The 22,420-nt window shown below is 40.5% G+C and overlaps 1 protein-coding gene across 2 annotated transcripts in view; it reads right to left on the bottom strand.

Annotated features, from left to right (window-relative positions):
- The window catches only part of ALCAM (activated leukocyte cell adhesion molecule), a 143,493-nt gene that overhangs the window by 55,451 nt on the left and 65,622 nt on the right, over positions 1-22,420 (bottom strand). For both annotated transcript variants that reach the window (XM_029577918.1, XM_029577919.1), the window contains exons 2-5: positions 4,258-4,358; positions 2,969-3,188; positions 1,383-1,447; positions 1,029-1,116 (exon numbers count right to left, since the gene is read on the bottom strand). In XM_029577918.1, coding sequence (XP_029433778.1) covers positions 1,029-1,116; positions 1,383-1,447; positions 2,969-3,188; positions 4,258-4,358 — 474 coding nt within the window. The remainder of the gene's footprint in view (positions 1-1,028; positions 1,117-1,382; positions 1,448-2,968; positions 3,189-4,257; positions 4,359-22,420) is intronic.

Genomic DNA, 22,420 nt, shown 5'->3' with positions numbered 1-22,420 from the left:
TGCTGCTGAGTTCTGCATTATCTGGAGTTTGGGTAATGCCTTATCTGTTAGAGCCTTATAAAATATGTTGCAGTACTGGGGCATGAACAAATGCGAGAAGATTTGACTTGGGCGCAGTCTTCATAAATTCTGTAGCTGAAAGTGGCAGCTCTTCGCTGTTGCCTGAATGTCTGGCAGCATGGTGAGATCTGAGTTTAGTAAGACTCCAAGGTATTTTACCCTCTGTTTTTAGTGGGAACTCATAGGTTCCAAATGAGATTTTCAGGTCAGGGATTTATTTGTGCTTGTTTTATATCCATAGTATCTGCAGTATACTGGGATTGAAGACACGTGTTTTAACTTATTTATAGCCGTTGATAGGTCTGGGTCCATTGGGAGCAAGTTGGACTTCATCTGCAAAGATGTAGGCCTTTATTTCAAAATTTCGACCAATTGTGCCAATAATTTGATGTCTATATTGAAAAGTACTGATGATGGTATAGAGCCTGGGGGGATCCCATGATTCAAGATCCAGGATGCTGACCTGTCAGTGACATTTACTGATTGTTGCCTGACAGAAAGGAGTTGAACCGGGTTAGGACCCTGCCAACCAAACCAATCTCTGCTAGACATTATAGCACGACACTGCGATCTATGGTGTCAGAAGCTGCCGAGAAATCCAAAAACACTGCTGCCTGGCTTCTATCACCATATTTAAGGAGATACAGTTTAAGGACTGTCTCTGTTCCATGGCCTTTACCATTGCAGCTTGGTTGGTTACACTATATTTATTAAAACATTTTGGAATGTGCACTATTAGATTTTGTATATGTGTGAATATAACCTGAGACAATTGGTTTCCTTTATATTTTTCACCACTGTTTTTTTCAGCTTGCAGGTTTTATCACTCTGCTTAGGTAAGCTGATGTCACCTCACTTTTTTTTCATTAGAGCGCAACCATTTATTGTGGTATTCAGGCATGAAAAGCAGCAGCTCACACTAAAATGGTAAAGATTACCAACACTGATTTTTTTTATTTAACACACACCTTCATTAACTTCCTTTAGTAGTTTCCCATTCTTATACCAGGTAAGGTTGCCCTCTGGATAACTGTCTTTTGCAATACATTCACCAAGCTGAAAAAATAAAAGGGAAACATTTCACAGCTCTGATCATCTATTTATTATACAGCACCTTTTATATTTTGCTTCAAGATATTTAACAAGTCTACTAGGACCATACACATACAAGCCTAATCTTGCAGTCCCATCCAAAAGACACTTCTGGGAATGTCTCCTTTAAATGCAACCAATAGTAATGCGCACCGTGCAATAATGCATCTATTTCTTGCTGCATTTAGGGACTTAAAATTAAGTTCGGTGAAAAATCGAAATTATCTTACCATATTAAGTTTTCCTGTTTCAATGAAACTTGCTTGGTTTATAATCTCAGGTTTCATTGGTTGCTCTACAAAACAGACATTGAAAGAAAAAATCAAAACAAAACAAATAACTATCATGGCCACAGAATTTTCAAAAAAAACCTTGCTAATTCATAAATATGGATAACAAATGCAACCATAGAAACATGACAGCACATGGCCCATCCAATCTGCCCATCCATCCATTACTTTAGCATTATAATTCTCATCACTTCCTTGGAGATCCCCTGTATTTATCCCATGCTTTCTTGAATTCAGATACTGGGTTTTTTTTCTCCACCACTTCCAGTGGGAGGTTGCTCCACACATCCACCACCCTCTCTGTAAAAAAATATCTGCTAAGGTTACTCCTGAGTCTCCCCCGTTCCACTGAAAAAGGCTCCCCTCCTGTACATAGAAACCTTTGATATATTTGAATGTCTCTATCTTATCTCCCCTATCTCACCTTTCCTCTAGGGTGCCCATGTTTAGATCTTTAAGTCCATACCCATATGCTTTAGAATGAAGACTACTGACCATTTTAGTAGCCAGTAGCCACTGCATTTTATCCCATTTTGAGCCCCCTGCAAAATATATTTTGAAATACTTTTTATGCTCTTGATTTTCTCTAACAAAAAGAATGGTATTGCCATACTGTTATTTACTGTAAAGTTGTATCTTTATGCCCAAGAACACGTGGCAGAAATCCAGTGGCCCAATGGCCTTTGTGAACAGGAAACCAATTTGCCCACCATTCTTTTTCACAGGATCCAAATAATTCTATTTGCACATTTGTTTAAAAAGGGGTTTAAATGGTTAAATAACCCTCTTTTCTTCTTTAAAGATGACCACACAAGCCTTATACAAAGTCATTCATATTTCTCAATATATTAATGATGCACTCTCTTATTACAAATATTGATGTATAATACTAAAGTACATTTGAACAATAATTTGCAGGTGAAGGGTGAAGATGGGATTCTATTTTAGAAAGGGATTTTCAAACCCACTTACACTTACAAAACACGAGTTTATGTGCTTAAATGGCTGCTTATAAAATTGCATGGGCGCTGTGTACATGTAACCAGATTTTGTGCAAGCAATCTGGGAGTTGGGGGGGGGGGGAGTCTGGGAGCAGTGGAGGTGGGATTTACGCTCATGCTTTTTTATTTTAAAAAGCATATGCATAAAGTTACATGCACACAGTAATTTTGCGCGGGTTACTGCGTGCGCATTCCATAATTTTCAGGGCAGACTTATGTGCAAAAGTCCGCTTTGAAAACTGGTGTGCCTTAAGTGCACGTTTGCCATCTTCCTTCTGCAAGCTGTTTGACAATTATTCATCTACCCTTACTTTCTTATGGCATTATCTAGCTGTAAATAAGCCATCTCTTTCAAAATTACTAGCATTGAGCTACAGTACTTTTTAATGGCCTTTGGTCTCTTCCCTCTTTTAGAATGGATCTAGCAAGTGCTCGGAATGAATATTTACATTCTGCGAATGTCACCTGCCTTTTAACAATATCTGGCAGCTCAGAAGTTATCACATGATTTTTGTTTTTACTTACTGAACATCTTGACTATTGTTGGCACTTCAAAAACATTGTCTTCCACTACCAACACACACACAAATTTCTTCTGATCAGTGATGCTTGCATTCAAGATGGACAAGGTATAATTTTCTGAAATGATTAATCTGTCTTTGTATTCTGGTACATTGTCATATTGCACAGTCTGTTTCATTACAGCTCTCGTTGCAACATATTTTGTAATACCTTCTGGTGTTTCCTAGCAAAAAGCAAGGTGGAAATATATTTTAGCTTATGTAAACATGAGCTTATTAAGATATTCCTAGACATTCCACAGGCAATTATTTTCTAAAGACCTTGGATACTGTTTTGCAAAAGTATTTCCTTTCACTAGTTTGAGAACTCTTCATATGGAAAAATAATACAACAAAGAAATACAGTGAAATAGACAAGATTTAGTAGAATTTAATCCACATAAATGTGCAAAGAATAGATTCTTGAAAAACAGTTTCATGCAAGCCAATAAAAATATTTAAAAATAATATGGGGCACATTTTAAAAGCCCTGCGCGTGTAAATCCAGCTGGATTTACGCGCGCAGGGGACTTGCGCGCCGGCACGCCTATGTTGCATAGGCTGACGGAGCGCACAAGTCCCGGGGCTTTGCTTGGGGGGCGTGTCGGGGGCGGCGTGGCATTCGGGGGGCGTTCTGGGGGCAGGGCAGTGGGCATGGTGCCAGCCCAGGGGCATTCCGGGGGCATGGCCGAGGCCTCCGAACCAGCCCCCAGACCGAGGAATGGTGCGCCGGCAGCCGGCCAGCACGCCAAGTTACGCCTGCCTCAGGCAGGCGTAACTTTCTGAACAAAGGTAGGGGGGGGATTTAGTTAGGGCTGGGGGGTGGGTTAGGTAGGGGAAGGAAGGGGGAAGGTGGGGGGGGGGCTGGAAAAAAGTTCCCTCCGAGGCCGCTCCGATTTCGGAGCAGCCTTAGAGGGAACGGAGGCAGGCTGCTCGGCTTGGCGCGCACAGGTTGCACAATTGTGCACCCCCCTGCGCACGCCGACCCTGGATTTTATAACATGCGCATGGCAGCGCGCACATGTTATAAAATCGGGCGCAGATTTATTCGCGCCGGGTTGCATGAACAAATCTACGCCTGCGCATAACTTTAAAAATCTACCCCTATATTTGTGAGACTCATTCCATTCCAATATCTACAATCAACAGCAAAATCATTTTAAGGATTTATACATACAAAAGTTATCAAATATTTTTCTACCCATATAAAACCATCTTCCCTAGCTAAGCACAATTCAACAATATCTTACTTACAAATTTCCATTTTCCAAACAAAAGGCTCTGTGGTACATCCAAGCCACAAGGTAAGATGATTGTTTCTCCATATATTGCATTCACTGTATGCATTGCGAGACCTGTGTGAAAGAAGTTACATTAGCGAGACCTGCAGCAGAGCCGGCACGTTTAAACAGAAGGCTTAAGAGTTTAAAAAAACCCCACTTGTCAGTTTATTTATCCATTTTCCATCGCTATGAGGTTTCCATTTCTCCCTGTTGAGCGTTATTGAGACTTAATGTCTATGGATACAATGAGAAGAACCCATCGGTTCAAAGCCTTCTTACATATTTTTGAATGCTAGAAGTTTAATACAGGCCCTTTTTGTTAGGGAACATGGCATCCCAGGTAAGCACTGCTGTTGATGTCCCCCCCCCCCCCCCACCCCCTGACTGGCTGCATGGTTCCCATAGCTGCTCCCATGTTGGGCCAGGCTGGGCCGCTATTGACCTGATCAGGTAGCATGCAGGCAACATCGGGGATGGGGGTCAGGAAGGTAGTGCTGGGCTGCAGCCCGGGGAGCGTACGCATGTGATACAGAAGAGGGGCATGCAATGTGCAGCTTGCTTCATTCTGCCTATGCCCCCTGGCTTGGCGCCTATCTTCCGCCCCACCGCCAAGTTTGATAGCCTTCCTTCTCCCCAGTTACCCCAGACCCTTTAAACCCCTCCGAAACGGCTCGTTAATATTGTTTTTTTGACTTACACATTTCACCCATAGCAAAAGTAAAAAGTTACGTGGCAGGGGGGCCTCAGCTTGCACCAGATCGCATATGTACTTACTTGCAATTTTCTGGTTAAATTCCCCAAATGCCCATGCAACGACCACCCCTTTTTAAGAAGTTCCGCGATGTACGCACAGTGGCATTTACGCGTGCGTGCCAGACGGCTTTTAAAATCCACTCGGCGCACACGCAAACCCAACTCCCCTTGCATTAAACGTAGCAGATTTAAGTTTTTATATGTAGGCAGTTTCTATCGCTTTAGTATGTAGAAAAAAAAAAAAAAGGTCAAACAAGCAATTTTTGTAAGCAATACCGTTGCATGGAACTAGCTTTAACTTCATCAGATCAAAAGAAAATGATCAAATTAATGTAAAGAAGGATGTTGCCGAAATATAGAAGTAGATTGCAGGGCACATTACAAAGGTGGTGAAAAGTTAAAGCACTGGGAGGGGGCGGTGGAAGAGGAGATGCTGAAATGCACCTCTGATTTCTTTGCTTACAAATGAATTCTAGGATCTTTAGCACGACCTTCATTTCTTTTATGTAATGAAGATTAAACAATCCCTTTTCCTTCAGCTAATAGTTTTATTTCATCATACTCCTAGCGATGCAATTCTGTCTGAGACACAAGCAAAAAAAAAACAAACCAAAACTGATCGAAACTAACATGATTCAAACTAGCGTTATTGAGCCCCTTTTGTATCAGGAAAAAGACTGAAAGCAAAATTAAGTAGAAAAATGAAGTTTAAATTGTTAGTGCCTGAAATATCAACTAGTTAGCTCTGCTAAAAGCACGAGGAGGCCACATTTCGAAAGGCATTTACAGATGGAAGGTTTTTGGGGTTTTTTTTAACCTAGTTAGAATGTCAGTTTCAGAAACTGAGCCCCTACCCTAAGTGCAGCTGAAAGAATACCCATGAAATATTTCTTCAAGAAGAGGGTGGTGGATGCCTGGAGTGCCTTCCAGTAATGGAATTCAGGGCACGGGATCAAAATGTGGATCCCTAAATGCTAGCGGCTGGAAATGAAGAAAAGGGTACGTGGGGGTAACCTGCGTGGCGTGGCAGTTACTGCCCTTAACAGAAAGCAGGGAGGATTACTACCCTTAACCAATTCAACTGCAACATCGCTCTTCGACAGCAGGGGCAAACAGGGGAATTGGATTCAGACGACAGCCAACCCTGGGCCCTTACTTTTACGGTACCGGGTACTGATACACAGACATCAGGGAAAAAGCGCAGGACTGCTTCTATGGCCAAGACCAAAAGCAAAGCAGGTTCAAGCAGCATTTTCTTTATTATCAAGAAGGCTGCTCACCCTGCAAACATGTTGCTTGTAGTAATTTCATTATGGGTGTGACTGTTGCTCGGTTTTGACTGTAAATATTACTACCCTTAACATAAGGCTTGGGGGTGACCTGCACGGAGAAGCAGTTATTACCACAAGAAACTTGCTGAGAAGACCGGATGGACCATTTGGTCTTTTTCTGCCATCATTACTATGTTACTACATTTTGGACATGATCAGCACACACACATGTATTTTTAAATTTAAACGTGTGACATTTTATCTGCACAAAACCGCAGGTGCAAAGGTTTGCAGGTATTTCATACCATTGCAATGTTCAAATGAGGGTACCAAGTATCCAAAGACTTTTGTGCCCAGATAACGTCCTGTACAGGGGCCTTTTTCCTGCTGGGTATGCCTCTCTCTATGCAGCCCAGTATCCCTCTGGCCTTAGCCACTAGGGATGTGAATCGTGTCCTCGATCGTCTTAACGATCGATTTCGGCTGGGAGGGAATCGTATTGTTGCCGTTTGGGGGGGGTAAAATATCGTGAAAAATCGTTAAAAATCGTTAAAAATCGAAAAATCGAAAAACCGGCACACTAAAACCCCCTAAAACCCACCCCCGACCCTTTAAATTAAATCCCCCACCCTCCCGAACCCCCCCCCCAAATAACTTAAATAACCTGCGGGTCCAGCGGCGGTCCGGAACGGCAGCGGTCCGGAACGGGCTCCTGCTCCTGCATCTTGTCGTCTTCAGCCGGCGCCATTTTCCAAAATGGCGCCGAAAATGGCGGCGGCCATAGACGAAAAAGATTGGACGGCAGGAGGTCCTTCCGGACCCCCGCTGGACTTTTGGCAAGTCTCGTGGGGGTCAGGAGGCCCCCCACAAGCTGGCCAAAAGTTCCTGGAGGTCCAGCGGGGGTCAGGGAGCGATTTCCCGCCGCGAATCGTTTTCGTACGGAAAATGGCGCCGGCAGGAGATCGACTGCAGGAGGTCGTTCAGCGAGGGTTCCGGCGCCTCGCTGAACGACCTCCTGCAGTCGATCTCCTGCCGGCGCCATTTTCCGTACGAAAACGATTCGCGGCGGGAAATCGCTCCCTGACCCCCGCTGGACCTCCAGGAACTTTTGGCCAGCTTGTGGGGGGCCTCCTGACCCCCACGAGACTTGCCAAAAGTCCAGCGGGGGTCCGGAAGGACCTCCTGCCGTCCAATCTTTTTCGTCTATGGCCGCCGCCATTTTCGGCGCCATTTTGGAAAATGGCGCCGGCTGAAGACGACAAGATGCAGGAGCAGGAGCCCGTTCCGGACCGCTGCCGTTCCGGACCGCCGCTGGACCCGCAGGTTATTTAAGTTATTTGGGGGGGGGTTCGGGAGGGTGGGGGATTTAATTTAAAGGGTCGGGGGTGGGTTTTAGGGGGTTTTAATGTGCCGGCTCACGATTCTAACGATTTATAACGATAAATCGTTAGAATCTGTATTGTATTGTGTTCCATAACGGTTTAAGACGATATTAAAATTATCGGACAATAATTTTAATCGTCCTAAAACGATTCACATCCCTATTAGCCACTGACTTGTCACATTGCTTTGCTACCTTCAGATTGTCAAACACTATCACCCAGTCTTTGCACATCAGTCTTTTGCCCTCCACTGCATACAGTTCCTTTGGATTGCCATAGCCCAAACGCACGATTCTGATCTTTTTGGCACCGAACCCCAGCGGAGTCTTTGATCATGGCAGGGCTGCCAAACCTTCGACCTTTCCTTCAGCTCTCTTAGATCATTTCTCATTTTCTCTTTTCCTTCAGATGTGTCTACTCTGTTGCAGATCTTCATGTCATCCACAAAATGTCAATCTTTACCTTATAATCCCAACGCAATATTGATCACAAAAGCTTAAACAGGGTTATGTTATATAATTTTATTGTTATTGTATGTTTTCATTTTAGTTTCTGATGTTTTTTGAAATTGTGCTTGTTTATTGTGTAGGCCGCACAGATCACCAAGCACAGAAGTTGCGGTTTATAAATATACCAAATAAATATTGAACAGAACCAGTCCCACATCTGATCCTTGAGGAACTCCACTTATTTTTCCCTCTTCATAGTAGGTTCTGTTGATCATTGCGTACTGATGTCTGTCAGTCAGCCAATTTGTAAACCATTCCACCACCTTGGGCCCCACTCCCAGGCTTCTCATTTTAATCATGACCCTCCCTATGTTGGACTGTATTAAAAGCCTTGCTGAAATCAAAATAAACTACATCAACTCCTTTCATCCAATTCTCTAGTCATCCTATCAAAAAAAATTAGATTCGTTTGACAGGGCCTTCCCACTGGTAATAGCATGTTGCCTTGCATTCTGGAACCCACTGGAGTGAAGATAATTCATTATCCTTTCCTTCAGCAGAGTCTTCATTAATTTTCCCACCCCTGAGGTGAGTCTAATTGACCTGCATCCAGCCTTCTCCCTGCTCAGTAAATCCTATTCTCCAGGGATTTACTGAGCAGGTCCTTCAGCGGACCCGCCAGCACTTCTCCAAGCTACCTTAGTATCCTGGGATGTATCTCAACTGGCCCCAGGGCTTTGCCCACTTTCAGGTTTGCTAGTTCCGCCCACAAATTATTTTCTGTCATTGGGGACGTATCTACCCCACTCTTAGCCTTACTCTTGCCAGCAACAATCCCCCTCCAATGTCTTCCTTAGTGATCACCTAACTGATGTGTGTTAAAATATTTCTGCTACTTTCTCCTGGACTCCTTTCAATCTTACACTGCCAATTCTGGCCTTCCTTTTTTATCTGATATATTTGACAAATGCTTTGCCACCAAGCTTTACTTCTTGGGTGATCTTTTCTTCCACTCGAGCTTTTGCTAGTCTGATTTCTTTCGCTGTCTCCTTCAGCTTTGCCAGATAATCTTCCTTGTGTTCCTCTTTTTGAGTTCCTTCATATTTTTTGAAAGCTGATCTTTTTGCCTTTATTTTCTCAGCTACCTCCTTGGAGAACCATATCTGTTTCTTTTTTATCTTACTTTAATTTACATTTTTTTACATGAAGGTTTGTTGCCTTAGTTTTATCTCATTTTAATTGGGCCCACTGTTGGAAATTTCCCCATTATGAATTTTTGTTTACTTGTGACTACAATTAGGCAGACAAATAACTTGATATTGCATTACATTGTATACTTTTCCTAAGAGGGAAGGTTGTCAGATATGATAGGTATCTAAGAAGTATTTCTTCGTTTTGTGTGTGAGAAAACAAAATTCCATAAGACTAAATTGCTGCTTATGTACAACTGTTGGTCCTTGCAAAGTTAAATTATAGTCATAAAAGACCTTATTTTTCAAACACTTTACTCCACTAGAAGGATATGGACATTTTTCTAAGTCAGAAAATACAGTCTGTCCACTAGGTGGTGCTAAAGTAATATTATCTTATAGGTAAAGAAAAAAAATGAAACACCAACTCCTCCCCCACCCAAATGCACACACCACACACATACTAGGGAAACTTTAGAATTTTCTGCATTTGAAAAAGAAAACATTATTATACAACCAGGTAGAAACATGGTAAAGAACTAAGCAGTAGCAAGTTTAAAAAAAACAAAAAAAAACAAAACTGATTTTACCTCTTCTAACCTGCTTTCCATTTCTTAAAAAGAAAAAGTTAAGGCTCTCTTTCTGTCAACAAACAGCAAACTGTTTGACAGTTCCACCAATTCCAACTTATGTTAAGCAGAAGCAATATAATATAAATGAATAGATGTGCGGCTGTCATACTGGATTTGATAGATGCAGATGAATGTGTAATGCAAATGTATGCTCTGTGTCATCGTGAAAAAATATCTCTGTGGGACTTCCATTGTTCTTTTTTTTCCACACATACACACAATGTTTTTAACCTCCCCCAGTTGCTAAGGGAACAAGTATATTGCACTGAAATCTCAAACAACTCCAGGGCTGTGAATGAAAAAAGCCTGAGAATGGTGAGAAAGGACAGTGTTTAAAACCAATACATAGTCTCTCTTTATTTCATTTAAAAAAAAATAAAATAAAATGAAGGTTTGTATTCAGATTTTAGTCAATTCTTTTTACCAAAACTACAAAAGAGAATTCTGTACAGTTTATACATGGTTTAAATTAACCTTTTATACTTTTTAACCACGACAATATAATAATGAAAAGCTATCTAATTTCACAATGCTTAAGTATTCAAGCTGAGCTTTTATGCTTAAACATGATTTTAAAAATACACTGAATTTTCCTAGGTTTGAACCGGAGTTGGGTTTTTTTACAGTGTGAAATTAGAGACTTTTTAAAAAAAAACTTACCCTGCATCTAGGAAATTTGGTTAAAATAGTTAAAAAAAACCCAACAACAAATAATCAGTTTTGAAATCTACTCGCATTCATAGACAAGAAGTGCATTTCTTACTTATTCTGGAACCTTACTGAATCTCTGATCTGATCTCTTGTCTCGAGATCCTCTCAACGCACCCACACCATGAAAGGCATCCTTCACTTCTGCTGGCTCGCACCGATTTCCAGGGATGATGCATATTTTTCTAGGTTAATTTTCAGCGTCCCGCATACGACTAAAGCTCACATGTGCAAAATGCACGCATACTATAGCCCAAATTTTCAAACAGCACTTTACACTAAGTCTGCTTTGAAAATTGGTGGGTGCACGCAGGACACAGCATGGAATAAACGTGTGCGAAACACGCACACTTTCAAAAATGAAAACTATGTACATAAAAGGTTTCTCTGCCATTACTAACTCTACCCCGGTGTTAGTGCATGTACACGCAAAATCATTTCTGTGCATAGTTTTACAACCACAAACCCTCTTTTTTCAGGAAGCTTAGATGACTAAAACTGTATTTTGTGCACCTAAATCCTTTTGAAAATCAGGCTCTTTATGTCTAAATGCTGCCATAAAGTTTAAAAATAAAAAGACCGCTACAGAAAAGAGAAAAGCCAAACCCCTCCAGGTTCACGCTCATGGAATTTGTAAATTCCCATCTCCTAAAAATGTGGACCCTGACAAATGCCTTACGAGAACAGGAAGCAAAGTTGCTTGACTGTAATGCATGTTCTCTTCCTGTTAAAAAAAATAAAAATTTTTTTAAAAAAAGTAAATGAGAAATAAATAAACCCTAAATCATAAAAAGGGACTAGAGTTGGGTTCTAATCCTCTAAAATACCCTGAAGAATGCACTGCCCAAAATGAGCTGAGGCATAATGAATGCATGAGCACAGGAACTATTATGCATGCTCAGAGAGATCTCAAAAGCTCTGGAAAATCATATCTGTGTCAGCACTCTCAGGATGAAACCATCCATGTATGTGACTATGATGAACTGCTTGTCTTCGGAGAAAAATCAAACAAAAACATCAAAGAAATCTCTACAAAAAGTTCATCTAACAAGGTCCCTTACACAAAACCACAACCCAGAAGCAAATATACTTAAGTTATCAAACATGAACAACAAATAGCAATACTTTTCATTAGTAAATATGAAAAAGCTTTGTAGTTTTCATTTTTTTAAAATAGATTAAGACATAGAGAGGTCAATATTCAGAAAAGCTGCAAGCAGACATGTTATCCGGATAACTGCTGATATACACGTCTGACATTATCCAGGTTACATTACCCAGATAACTTTAAACCTAACCAGATGGATTCTGGATATAGCCAAGTAATTGCAGTGGGGGATTAGGTAGGAGGAGAAATCCTTCCAGGCCCCTCAGGACCGATTCCCCCCCCCCCCCCCCAAAGTCCCAACCCAAAGATACTTTAAAATAAATTCAGGCTAAAACTCAACTTCCACTAACCTCTAATAAAAAAAAAAAAAAAGACATTGGACCAAATGACCTCTCTCCATGATCTTGAAAGGCAAAAAGCCCCCTTCTGCCCCCACCCACCCACTCGCCCCTCCCCATCCCACTCAATCCCACTGTGAGGTAAACATTCAGCTGGGAAGGATCAAAGAAGACATATTTAACCCCCTGGAACTTAACAACACATTTCCAAGGAAAATAAAGCCACAAAAAAAAAAAAAAAAAGCCCCCATATTCAAAACAGCTGGACGCCTCAGCAAAAATCGTTTCCTCTTGGACTCAGTTACTTTGGACACATCTGGGAACATTCGAATTTTAAGCCCTAAGAAGGAAATATCTCTCTTACGAAAAAACAATTTCAAAATAAAGTCAAGCAAAGTAAAAGGAGATAAGACTGGAATCACAGCCTAACATTTAAAAAAAACAAACAAACCTAAAAACTTGGCTGTTTGAGCAGGCCTTTGCTAATTAAGAATATTCCCCTTATCCCGTGCCTTCCTTTCCCTCTAGTTTTGGTGCTAATAGGAACTTTTATGGTAGGAATGGTTCGTTAATTTTAGGTATTTTATTGACCATTTATTGTGTTTGCTTTTATAGGTTTTGATAAATGTTATTATATTACTTTATGTTGGATGTGAAGGTTTTTACGATGTACACCGATATGATATCTTTTTGAATACCGGTATAGAAAAGTGAACAAATAAATAAATAAATGACAGCTTCATCCGTTGAGTTTTCAAGAAAAGAAGAGAGATGAGAAGAATCGACTAAACCAACATCAGCAGGAGTATCCCTTGCTTGAGCAACTTTCGGATTCAAAGAACATAATAGATTTTAGAAATAGGAAGAAGCAGATTTTCCTTAATAGATAAAGTTTCCATAAAGTATTTGCATAACATCTCCACTGGGGTGGTAAGCCTTTTTTTTTTTGAAAAATTAATAATCCTGATATTCCAGTGATGTACAACATTTTGTAGATTTTCCAGCTTATTCTGCAATTGCAGATAACCAAGATTGTTTCAACAGAATTCTGCACGGTCCACTCGCGATTTAATTTCAAGCAACTAGGAATGGGAAGCTTAAAATGAATTGGATAGCTCACCCTGATGTAAAACAAACTGAGAAATTTGGTTGGAAAGAATTGCTATGGCTTCCCAGATTATGTCCAAGGTAATATTGGAAGGCTTGACCATAGGAGTAAAAATTACCTCTTTGAAAACAGTCCCAGCCATTTATAGAACAGGAGAGGAAGAAGCAGGCAGGGATTCAGCTCCCCCAACAGACCGGCTAACAGCTCCATAGCTCGTCTCCTCCATGTGGGCACCTTCCGACGCCGAAGCAATCGGCGGTATGATGTCATCTAAGCACAACAGGAGCAGAGTGACTGCATTAGTGCTACCCTCGAGAGGGTCAGGTTGTGGAGGGACTTGGTGCTGCTCTGGAGTTAGAGATGATTCAAGGTCTGGGACTGCTGGGGACAGACCACTTCTCAACAAGCCACCCAAAAACACTTCATTGGACTCCCCATATTTGCTGTTTTATGTACTTGTTTAGTTTTTGTTAATCGCTTAGTATGATATATTTGAGTCAAGTGGTTTATAAATATTTAAAATAAATTATTCCTCAGCCTTATACCATGATCCTGAATTTCCTTTTCACTGAAAAAATGACCACTGCTATCCTAATTAGAGCATTAGGCTAGATATGTAACCCAACGATGATTCTGGGTTCTATACCTGGAAGTTATCTCCATGTTGGAGGTAAGTGAGAAAAGAAGTTTTGTGATGCTCAGTATCTAATTAAATTCTTCAAAACCTTACCATATATCTAGAAAAGACCATAATATATCCTGTTCTGTTCTTCAAACATGTAATTTACTTTTCAAAAAAATGTTCAACAGTGCAAACCAGAGATTGTTGGAGAATCCGAATCCAAATGTCTTCAGAGCTCTATCATCAAACCACTACAGTATGCAGTCAGTTTAAATGCTGTAAAGTTGTGCTCTATATGTTTCATAACATATGAAATCATACATATAATCCTTCCTTTGTATTTGATTAAGAAAGCACAGCTTAACAGCATTGCACCTAGAGTGCATCCTGCATCAAAACAGAACCTGAGACTACCAGATCTTAGCAAAATCCTTTACTACCAATGGCTTTCTTTTCTTAAATTGTTCCAACGCGTTATAATCTCTGGAGTTTGTAACAAGATGATTTATACAAACTAAAAGTGCATTCACAGTAATGTAGTAAATGATGGCAGGAAGAGGCCATTCAGCCCACCGAGTTATTTATTTAAAAAATTGGTAAACTGTTCTATCTGCAGTTCTAGATGGGTAACAATCCACAAATCACAATTTACATAAAAACCAGAAAGGGAGACATAAAATCAGACACTTATTTAAACAAATAAAAAGACATCAGCCACAGTACTGGAAAATGCTAATAAATCTGTTAGTGAAATGCTTGTAGCCAGTTATTTCAGTGCAGCAATCCTGATATCCTAGAGTAATTCAGAATTCAAATAAAATATCAATGTTATGATACCTGTCACATATCAATACATAAAGCCCCATTGTCAGTCTTTTCTGAATTACTCCTTAAATACAAGTATGAATAGATAAGCCTTAAGTTGTTTTCTGAATCAAGGCAGAAAGGATCAGACTTAAATACCTCAAATAACCTTTCTTCAGTTTCGTCCAATATTACAAGTTTAGGGGAAAGTACATTAAGTAAATTACTTTGTCACTGATTATTCTCCCATGTGTTATAACAGTCATTTTTCCACCGTTTTGTTTTTGTTAGAACATTGAAATTCCCAGGAAAAATAAAGTAAAAACCGAAAACGAAGGTCCCTACTAATGGAGACTGGGGTACAAATTATAGAGACATATTAGTGGAGGGGTGGCAATGCATGTCAAGGGGGGCTTAGAATCAAGCAAGAAACAAAATGCATGCTGGAATCTTTATAAATAGAAATTCAATGTATGATGGGTAGGACTTAGCAGTAGGGGTATTCCACCTACCTTACACTAGACCAAGATAAAGAATCAGACTGTGAAGTGCTAACAGAAATTAGAAAGGCAAATAAAAATCGGCAATACAATAATTAAGGGAGATATCAATCACTCCAGTATTGACTTGGTAAATGTCTCCTCAAGACAGCAAAGGAAAAAGTTTCTGCATGCTATTAATGACTACTACATGGTTCTGAAACTAATGAGAGTTGGAGCTATTTTAGATCTAGTCCTTAGTAAAATGCAGGACCTGGTGCAAGGTATAACAGTAGTGGAGCCACTTAACAACAGTGCTCATAATGTAGTCAAATTTGACATAATAACTGAGAGAAGAACATTAAGTAAAACTACTGCAGAATTATTTAACTTTAAAAAGAAAAACTACAATAAGATGAGAAAATAAGGTAGAAAAAAAACTAAAAGGAGGGATTACAAAAGTTAAAAGTTTGCATAGGGCATGGACATTTTCTAAAAAAAAAATACTGGAAGCCCAGCTAAAATGTTTTCTGCTCATTAAAAAAAGGTCAAGGGTGACCAAGCAACTGACAGCATGGTTAAATGGTAAGGTGAAAAAGAGGCAGTTAAAGCCAAAAGGGCATCTTTCTGAAATTGTAAACTTAATACAACTGAGGAAAATAGGAGAGAGCATAAGCACTGGCAGCTTAGATGTAAAACATTAATAAAACAAGCCAAGAGAGGCTATGAAAATAAAAATATAATAATAAAATCTTTTTCAAGTATATCTGAAGCAAGAAGCCAATAAGTTAAGTCAGCTGGACCACTAAATGACCAAGGAGTAAAAAGGATGCTCAGGGAAGTCAAGGCCATAGCAGAAAAACTAAATGCTTTACTTTGGTTTTTACCAAGGAGGATCTTGGGGTGATACCATCACCAGAAATGTTCTTTGATGATGAATCAAAGGAACTAATGCAAATCATTATGAAAATAAAAAAAGTAATAAAGTAAATAGACAAACTACAGTATAAAAAACATCACCAGGACCAGATGGTACTCACCCCAGTTCTAAAAGAACTCACGGTGGTGTTAATGTGTCATTTGCCTCCTGGAGATCCAGATGGTTGCCTTCCGTGCTAAGACAAAACCTTGATTTTCCAGAAAGATGACTTATCTGGCTAACTTTAGGACAGTTCTATGACACAATCAGACTTAGCCAGGTATGTTATCAAGTCAACTATGAACACAGAGTTAGCTAGATAACTTATCCAGCTAACTTAACTCCTCCCAGAAATGCCTCTGGAATTCCCCTCCTTTATCCAGCTAAATTTTTTGTAATTTTTGCAACAAGAGTGATTTATTCTGTTTAACCACAAACTTAAAACAATCTCTCTCATATATAAAACCATTGTGCTGCTATTTTAAAATTATTATCCACTTCAAGAAAGGTATAGATATTCTGCTCTCTTTACATGAACAGATCTTCTTTTATCTGATGTCAGATAAATTATGTAAGTCTAATTATCCAGATTCGCCACTGGATTCAATGGACCTTTGGTCTGACTCAACATGCCTTATCTTATAGAGATGTGGTTCGGCCTTCGTTATTGGCCTGCTGTGGGAAATTTCGTTTTCCCACAGTTCGGGCCAATTTTATTTCGTCTGCCCCCCCCCCCCCCCCCCGAAACGAAGCCCGAAACCCAGGGGGAAGATAGGGGGGGGGTGTTGTACAAAAACCCCCCAAACCCACCCCAACCCATAAAATGTAATTAATTGCAACCCCCCAAGACTTGCTCGACTGACACCCCAAAATTTACCGAAAGTCCCTGGTGGTCCAGTGGGGGTCCCGGGAGCGATCTCCTGCTCTCGGGTCATCGGCTGCCAGTAATCAAAATGGTGCCGATGGCCCTTTGCCCTTCCAGTGTGACAGGGGCTATCGGCGCCATTGGCCGGCCTCTGACACATGATAGGCGCAATGGATGGTCGGCGCCTGATGATTATAACATTGAATTTGCTTTAAAATTAGCATCCAAGTATAGATTTACCAGTTAATTTCAGTCGCCAGCTCCAATTACATTTTATAGAAGTGTACTGCTAAGATATCCCTAAATGGCCATATGCTACTTGCTTCCATATCTGCAGAGGACCTAACTTGCTTGGTTAAAATTTCCAAGTGGCTGCTTTTCCTTTTCAAATGAAAATCTTTTGATAATTTGTTCATGCTGCTTTTTCAGGCAAGAACTTTTCTTCATTCAGTTTTTATAAATTCACTGATTATGTCATTACCTGTATATACACTAGATTGATTTGACAGCATTAAATATGCTTATATGTTTAAAACATCAGTTCAGCATAGTCAACCAAAAATTCAGCTCTTTAACTAATCACACATTGATAGTGCTACTCTGCTATATGCCTTATAAAGGAAAGATTACATAAAAAAGCTATTTTTCTCTTTCTGAAGACTATAGACATCCTCTGCAGTGTCAGAATACTTCACAAAATGCCTCAAGTCATGTAAGAGATTCCTTAAGATGAGAAGAATAATTAAAACCATCCCTGTAACTGCCCACGAGGAGACATGGCAAGCACGACTTGGAGATCTTGCCACTGGGATTAGCATGGATATTAGAGCAACTGAACAACTTCTTACATTTATAGAGTAAAAATTGGCCATTGAAAGGGCCTTTATCACCTCCATACCCAAGTCAAAAGGTCAAGAGTCAATGTGACCAAATAAAGAAAGACCTGAGATTATCATGAGAGGCAGACCCTGCAATCCCCTTCTGGTCCATCCATTGCTTTAGGGTAGCCCCTGCACAGTTCATGAGCTTACTGAGGCCAACTCATTAATGATGAAAATGTGCTCATTGGTGGAAATAAGAATTTGGTGGAGAGACACGCAAAGAATTCTGATGCAATGCTGGGCCGACCATGGACGCCACATTGCGGCTGGCCTTTACTCACCCCGGGACGCCACCATTGATCACCTAACTCACAGCGCTGTGCCTCCTCCTAGGAGTGTAATTTCACAAGTTGTATCTGCCCCATACTGGGAAATGCAAACTGATGACATCAGCATCAGATGGGCATTTAAATCTGGCTCGTGCTCTCAGCCAGCACCTCAGCAACAGGCCCTGTTGATCTGCAGTGTCTATTGCTTGTTCCTGCCTATTCTTGTTCCTGCCTGTCTTATGATCTTACCTCTGTCCTGCTTTGCGCAGTCTTGCCTTTGTCTTGCCTCGTCTCCCCAGACTGATCTCTCATGTATGACTACTGCCGGGACCCTGACCATGCCTATCTACCAGCTACCGCAACCATTAGCTGGACCTCAACCTTACCAATCTGCCATGACCATTGCCTGGACCCTGACCTCTGTCTCTTCTCTGCAGGACCCTCGCCTAAGTCCTGCTGGTGCTCGAATCCAAGGGCTTAGCCTGCAGAGGAAGGGGCTGGTATAGATGAAGTAGACATTGTTCCTGGCTTACGAGTCTACCTACTGTAGGTGAGGACCCTGTGAGGGCTCACATGTCATGACATCTGATGATTCTACTAATTTTGGTAAAATTGGATCCTATTAAAAAGAGTAGCTAATGAAGTTTGGTTTCACAGACGGAACTCAGAGAATTAAAGACCAGTTAGAAATGAGCAGGGCATGACTCACTTTAGTAGAAGAATTAGATTTTGTTTCCTATAAAAACAGTAATACTGCTCTATAATATGTGCTATCAAAGAGGAGAGTTAAATTGATAACTTTATTGCACACTTAAGATGAACTATTCTTAATTACAGAGCCTAACAATTCATGTGCCAAGTCTTACAAGCATTTCCTATAGACGGCTGGCAAGGCCTCCATCTTATATCCAATGACATAAAGTCAGTCATCTCGCAGATATCTAGAAAACTAACCAAAATAAAAAGTGATGACCATGAAATCAAGGCATGAAATAGATGTTATCTTTACATTTAGTAAAGAATGTAAAGTATTATATCAAATATAGACTAAATGGCTCATCCAATTTGCCCAGTTGTCTTCCTTTCTGGTTTTCTACCATTTTGGGTAGATGCAGATATAAATTCTCATATTTAACAAACCACCAACTTTCTCCCCCTCCCCATGTCTTCTGCCCAACCTCTCAACCTTATTCCTGTCACTGCCTTCCATTATAAGGCACTCTCTCATGTCTTACCACCAAGTTTTATAATAATCCATAATGAGTCCACTGTCTAAAACATTTGGCCATACCGATGTTAGGGTTACAACCATGGCTAGTCCATGCAGATTACTCCAGCTTCCTTGGCTGCATCAGGCTTCCATATTGCTGCTCTCTGGATTATAACCACGGCTGACCATGCAAGTTATAACAACCTGCTTGGAAGTCTAGTGCAGCTGTACCATTGTTGCAAACCTGATGCAGCTGTCCCCAATTTGGCTCTCTGTTTCATAAGACTGAGGAAGCACTCAAGCCCCATCTCTCATTTCTTCTACAGTTACGCTCTCCCCGCCCCCCCCACACACGCTCTTTTCACTGCATTCTGTGTGTCCCAATCATATTTACATTCTGTCATTACTACCTCTGCTGGTGGACTATTCCAGACATCTACCACCATCTTAGTAAAGAATTGTTTTCTCATTATCTCTTCCTCCCTGCAACTTCAAATCATGACTCCTTATCTTTGAATTACCTTTTCTACAGAAAAATTTCACCTTTCTATATATTAAGCCTTCCTTAGTAGACTGTGTGTTGCAAACTTTTATCATTTTAGCAGCCCTTTCCTGAATCATTTCCATCCTCTCAGTGTCCTTACAAAGGTACAGGATCCAGAACTGAACACAATATGTAAGGTGACCTATAGAAAGGGCAATATTAACTCTTTTTTTCCCCTGCAACCAAGCATGTTAGGATTCCCAGTTGCTTTATTTCATTGACTATCCTGAGGTCATCTGAGGCAATTACTTGGATGTCTTTCTTGTTTAACAGTGTCCAGTTCTTGTCCTTCTAATTGATATGCTGCTATTGGAGTTTTGCATAATTTTATACTTTTTAGCCCTAAAGCTCATTTTCCAACCCTTGACCAGTCTTCCTGCTTTTTTTTTCTTGTCCTCTTTCACTGTTTTTCAACCTTTGTTATCTCTATTGTGTTGCAGATTTTATGGACCTTGATGTAGACGTTTTAGAATTTAATCACTAGTTTTCTTGACTAAAAACTTTAATAGAGAGGTATCCAGATGGTTAATATCGAACACTATTCCTTAAAAATCATGAAATTAGCAAAGCATTAGTTATACTTTCAGCTGACAAATTAGGTTATTTCTACACAGTAAATTCAAATATTATAATGAGACAGTAAGACATACTGGTGATTCATGCTGTCTGTTCTCCCCAGTGAATGGTAGTAACTAGTCCCAACAGACAGTATGCCAGGTTGTGCATGTCCTCATTATTTAGCATACAGCACTTACAGAATGACTGAAGTAAGATGTGGAAAAAACTAAGTAACTTGTAGGCATGCTACCACATGGATATTTGAAAAATCATGAATTAGTTTAGAGGTATTTTATCTTTTGTATCTCATAACTTTGGAAAAAATGTTTCCAGCTAACAGGGTGGACGCTGGAAATTTCTGGTCAGTCTATCAGAAAAAGGCTTTACTTACGGAAGGACATCTTTTCCATTGCAGAGCCCTAAAGATTGCTATCGGTATTATTTTCCCACCATTTAATTTCTTACCTGTGATAAACTGCCGTAGTTCAGAAAATCTCTTTTTATGTTAAGGGTTAACAATGATATATGCTACATTTTACTTAAAATATTAGAGGTAAATTCTATCATTTTAGATATCTAAAAATCAGACTTAAAAGTTTCTAGCAAAAGTATGGTAAAAGAAAAATGTCCAAAAGATTTGCAAGTTTGCTTGCATAGTTCTAAAAGTAAAAACTATTTCCCAAAACTTCCAGAGTAAAAAAAAAAAAAAAAAAGGGTGAGAGCGCAAAATCTTCTCCAAAAAAATGCTGTAAAATTACTTGGTAGATTTTTTGCATCTTTTTTGTCCTACTTTACCTGAAACAAACCTAGTTGTACTTTGACATTATCAAAACAAGTATTTATGTCTTACATGCTTCATCAATCGAAAACCTGAATAAATATAAAGTTTACTTTATACCATTAAGAAAAATCAGAATAAGGCACTAACAGTATTTGTTCTTAAAATGTAAATCAGAGTTCTCCAAGAACAGCAGGATGTTAGTCCTCACACATGGGTGAATCCCTAGCTACAGGCTGCTCCCCAGCACAAAAGGGGACCAACAAGCACCAACCAGGTGCCAACGGGTACAACATTCACGACACTGTTAGTAACAGAGGGGGAGACAGCCGGAACCCAAACAACGGGCCCTAGGAAGAGTCGGGTTCTACACCTCAAACAGGCTCTGGAGGACAGACTGGCCGAACCTACTGTCACGTCGGCCATCCCTATCCAGACACTAGTGAGATGTAAATATGTGGAGAGAACTCCACATCGCAGCCTTGCAGATCTCCTCCACAGGAACTGCTGGCATGTGGGCCACAGACGTTGCCATGGCTCTGACAGAATGAGCCTTAACATGACCCCCAAGATGCAATCCTGCCTGGGCATAACAGAAGGTGATACAATCTGCTAGCCAACTGGATAATGTCTGTTTGGCAACGGCAATGCCCAACCTACTCCTATCAAAAGATATGAAAAGTTGGGTGGAGTGTCTATGGGCTTCTGTCTGTTTCAGGAGGAAGGCTAAGGCTCTCTTGCAATCCAAAATGTGCAGGGCTCGTTTGCCTTGGTGCAAATGGAGCCTGGGAAAGAATATTGGCAGGATGATTTGACTGATTATGATGGAAATCCAACACCACCTTAGGCAGGAACTTGGGGTGCATATGGTGGACCACCCTATCATGATAAAACTTATTGTAAAGGTGGATAAGTCACTAAGGCCTGGAGCTCGCTGACCCTGAGTGCTGAAGGAATCGCCACCAAAAATATGTCCTTCCAAGTCAGGTACTTCAGATCAGAGGTATGCAGAAAAAGGAGCTTTCATCAGCTGAGCGAGCACCATGTTGAGGTCCCAAGACACAGCAGGAAGCCTTAGCGGAGGTTTCAACTAAAGCAGGCCCCGCATAAAGTGTACAATTATTAGCTATACAGAGATGAGTATACCCTCTACACCATGGTTGTAAGTGCCAACTGAACTGAGATGGACCCTAACAGAGTTGGGTTTTAAGCCAGCCTCCAACAGGTGCAGGAGGTAATCAAGCAGTTTTTGTGTGGGGCAGGAGA

The sequence above is a fragment of the Rhinatrema bivittatum genome, chromosome 15, assembly GCF_901001135.1.
Source record: "Rhinatrema bivittatum chromosome 15, aRhiBiv1.1, whole genome shotgun sequence".
In the NCBI taxonomy this organism is placed as follows: domain Eukaryota; kingdom Metazoa; phylum Chordata; class Amphibia; order Gymnophiona; family Rhinatrematidae; genus Rhinatrema; species Rhinatrema bivittatum.
The sequence above is the reverse complement of the archived record's forward strand: the minus strand, read 5'-3'. Positions and strand labels throughout refer to the sequence as shown.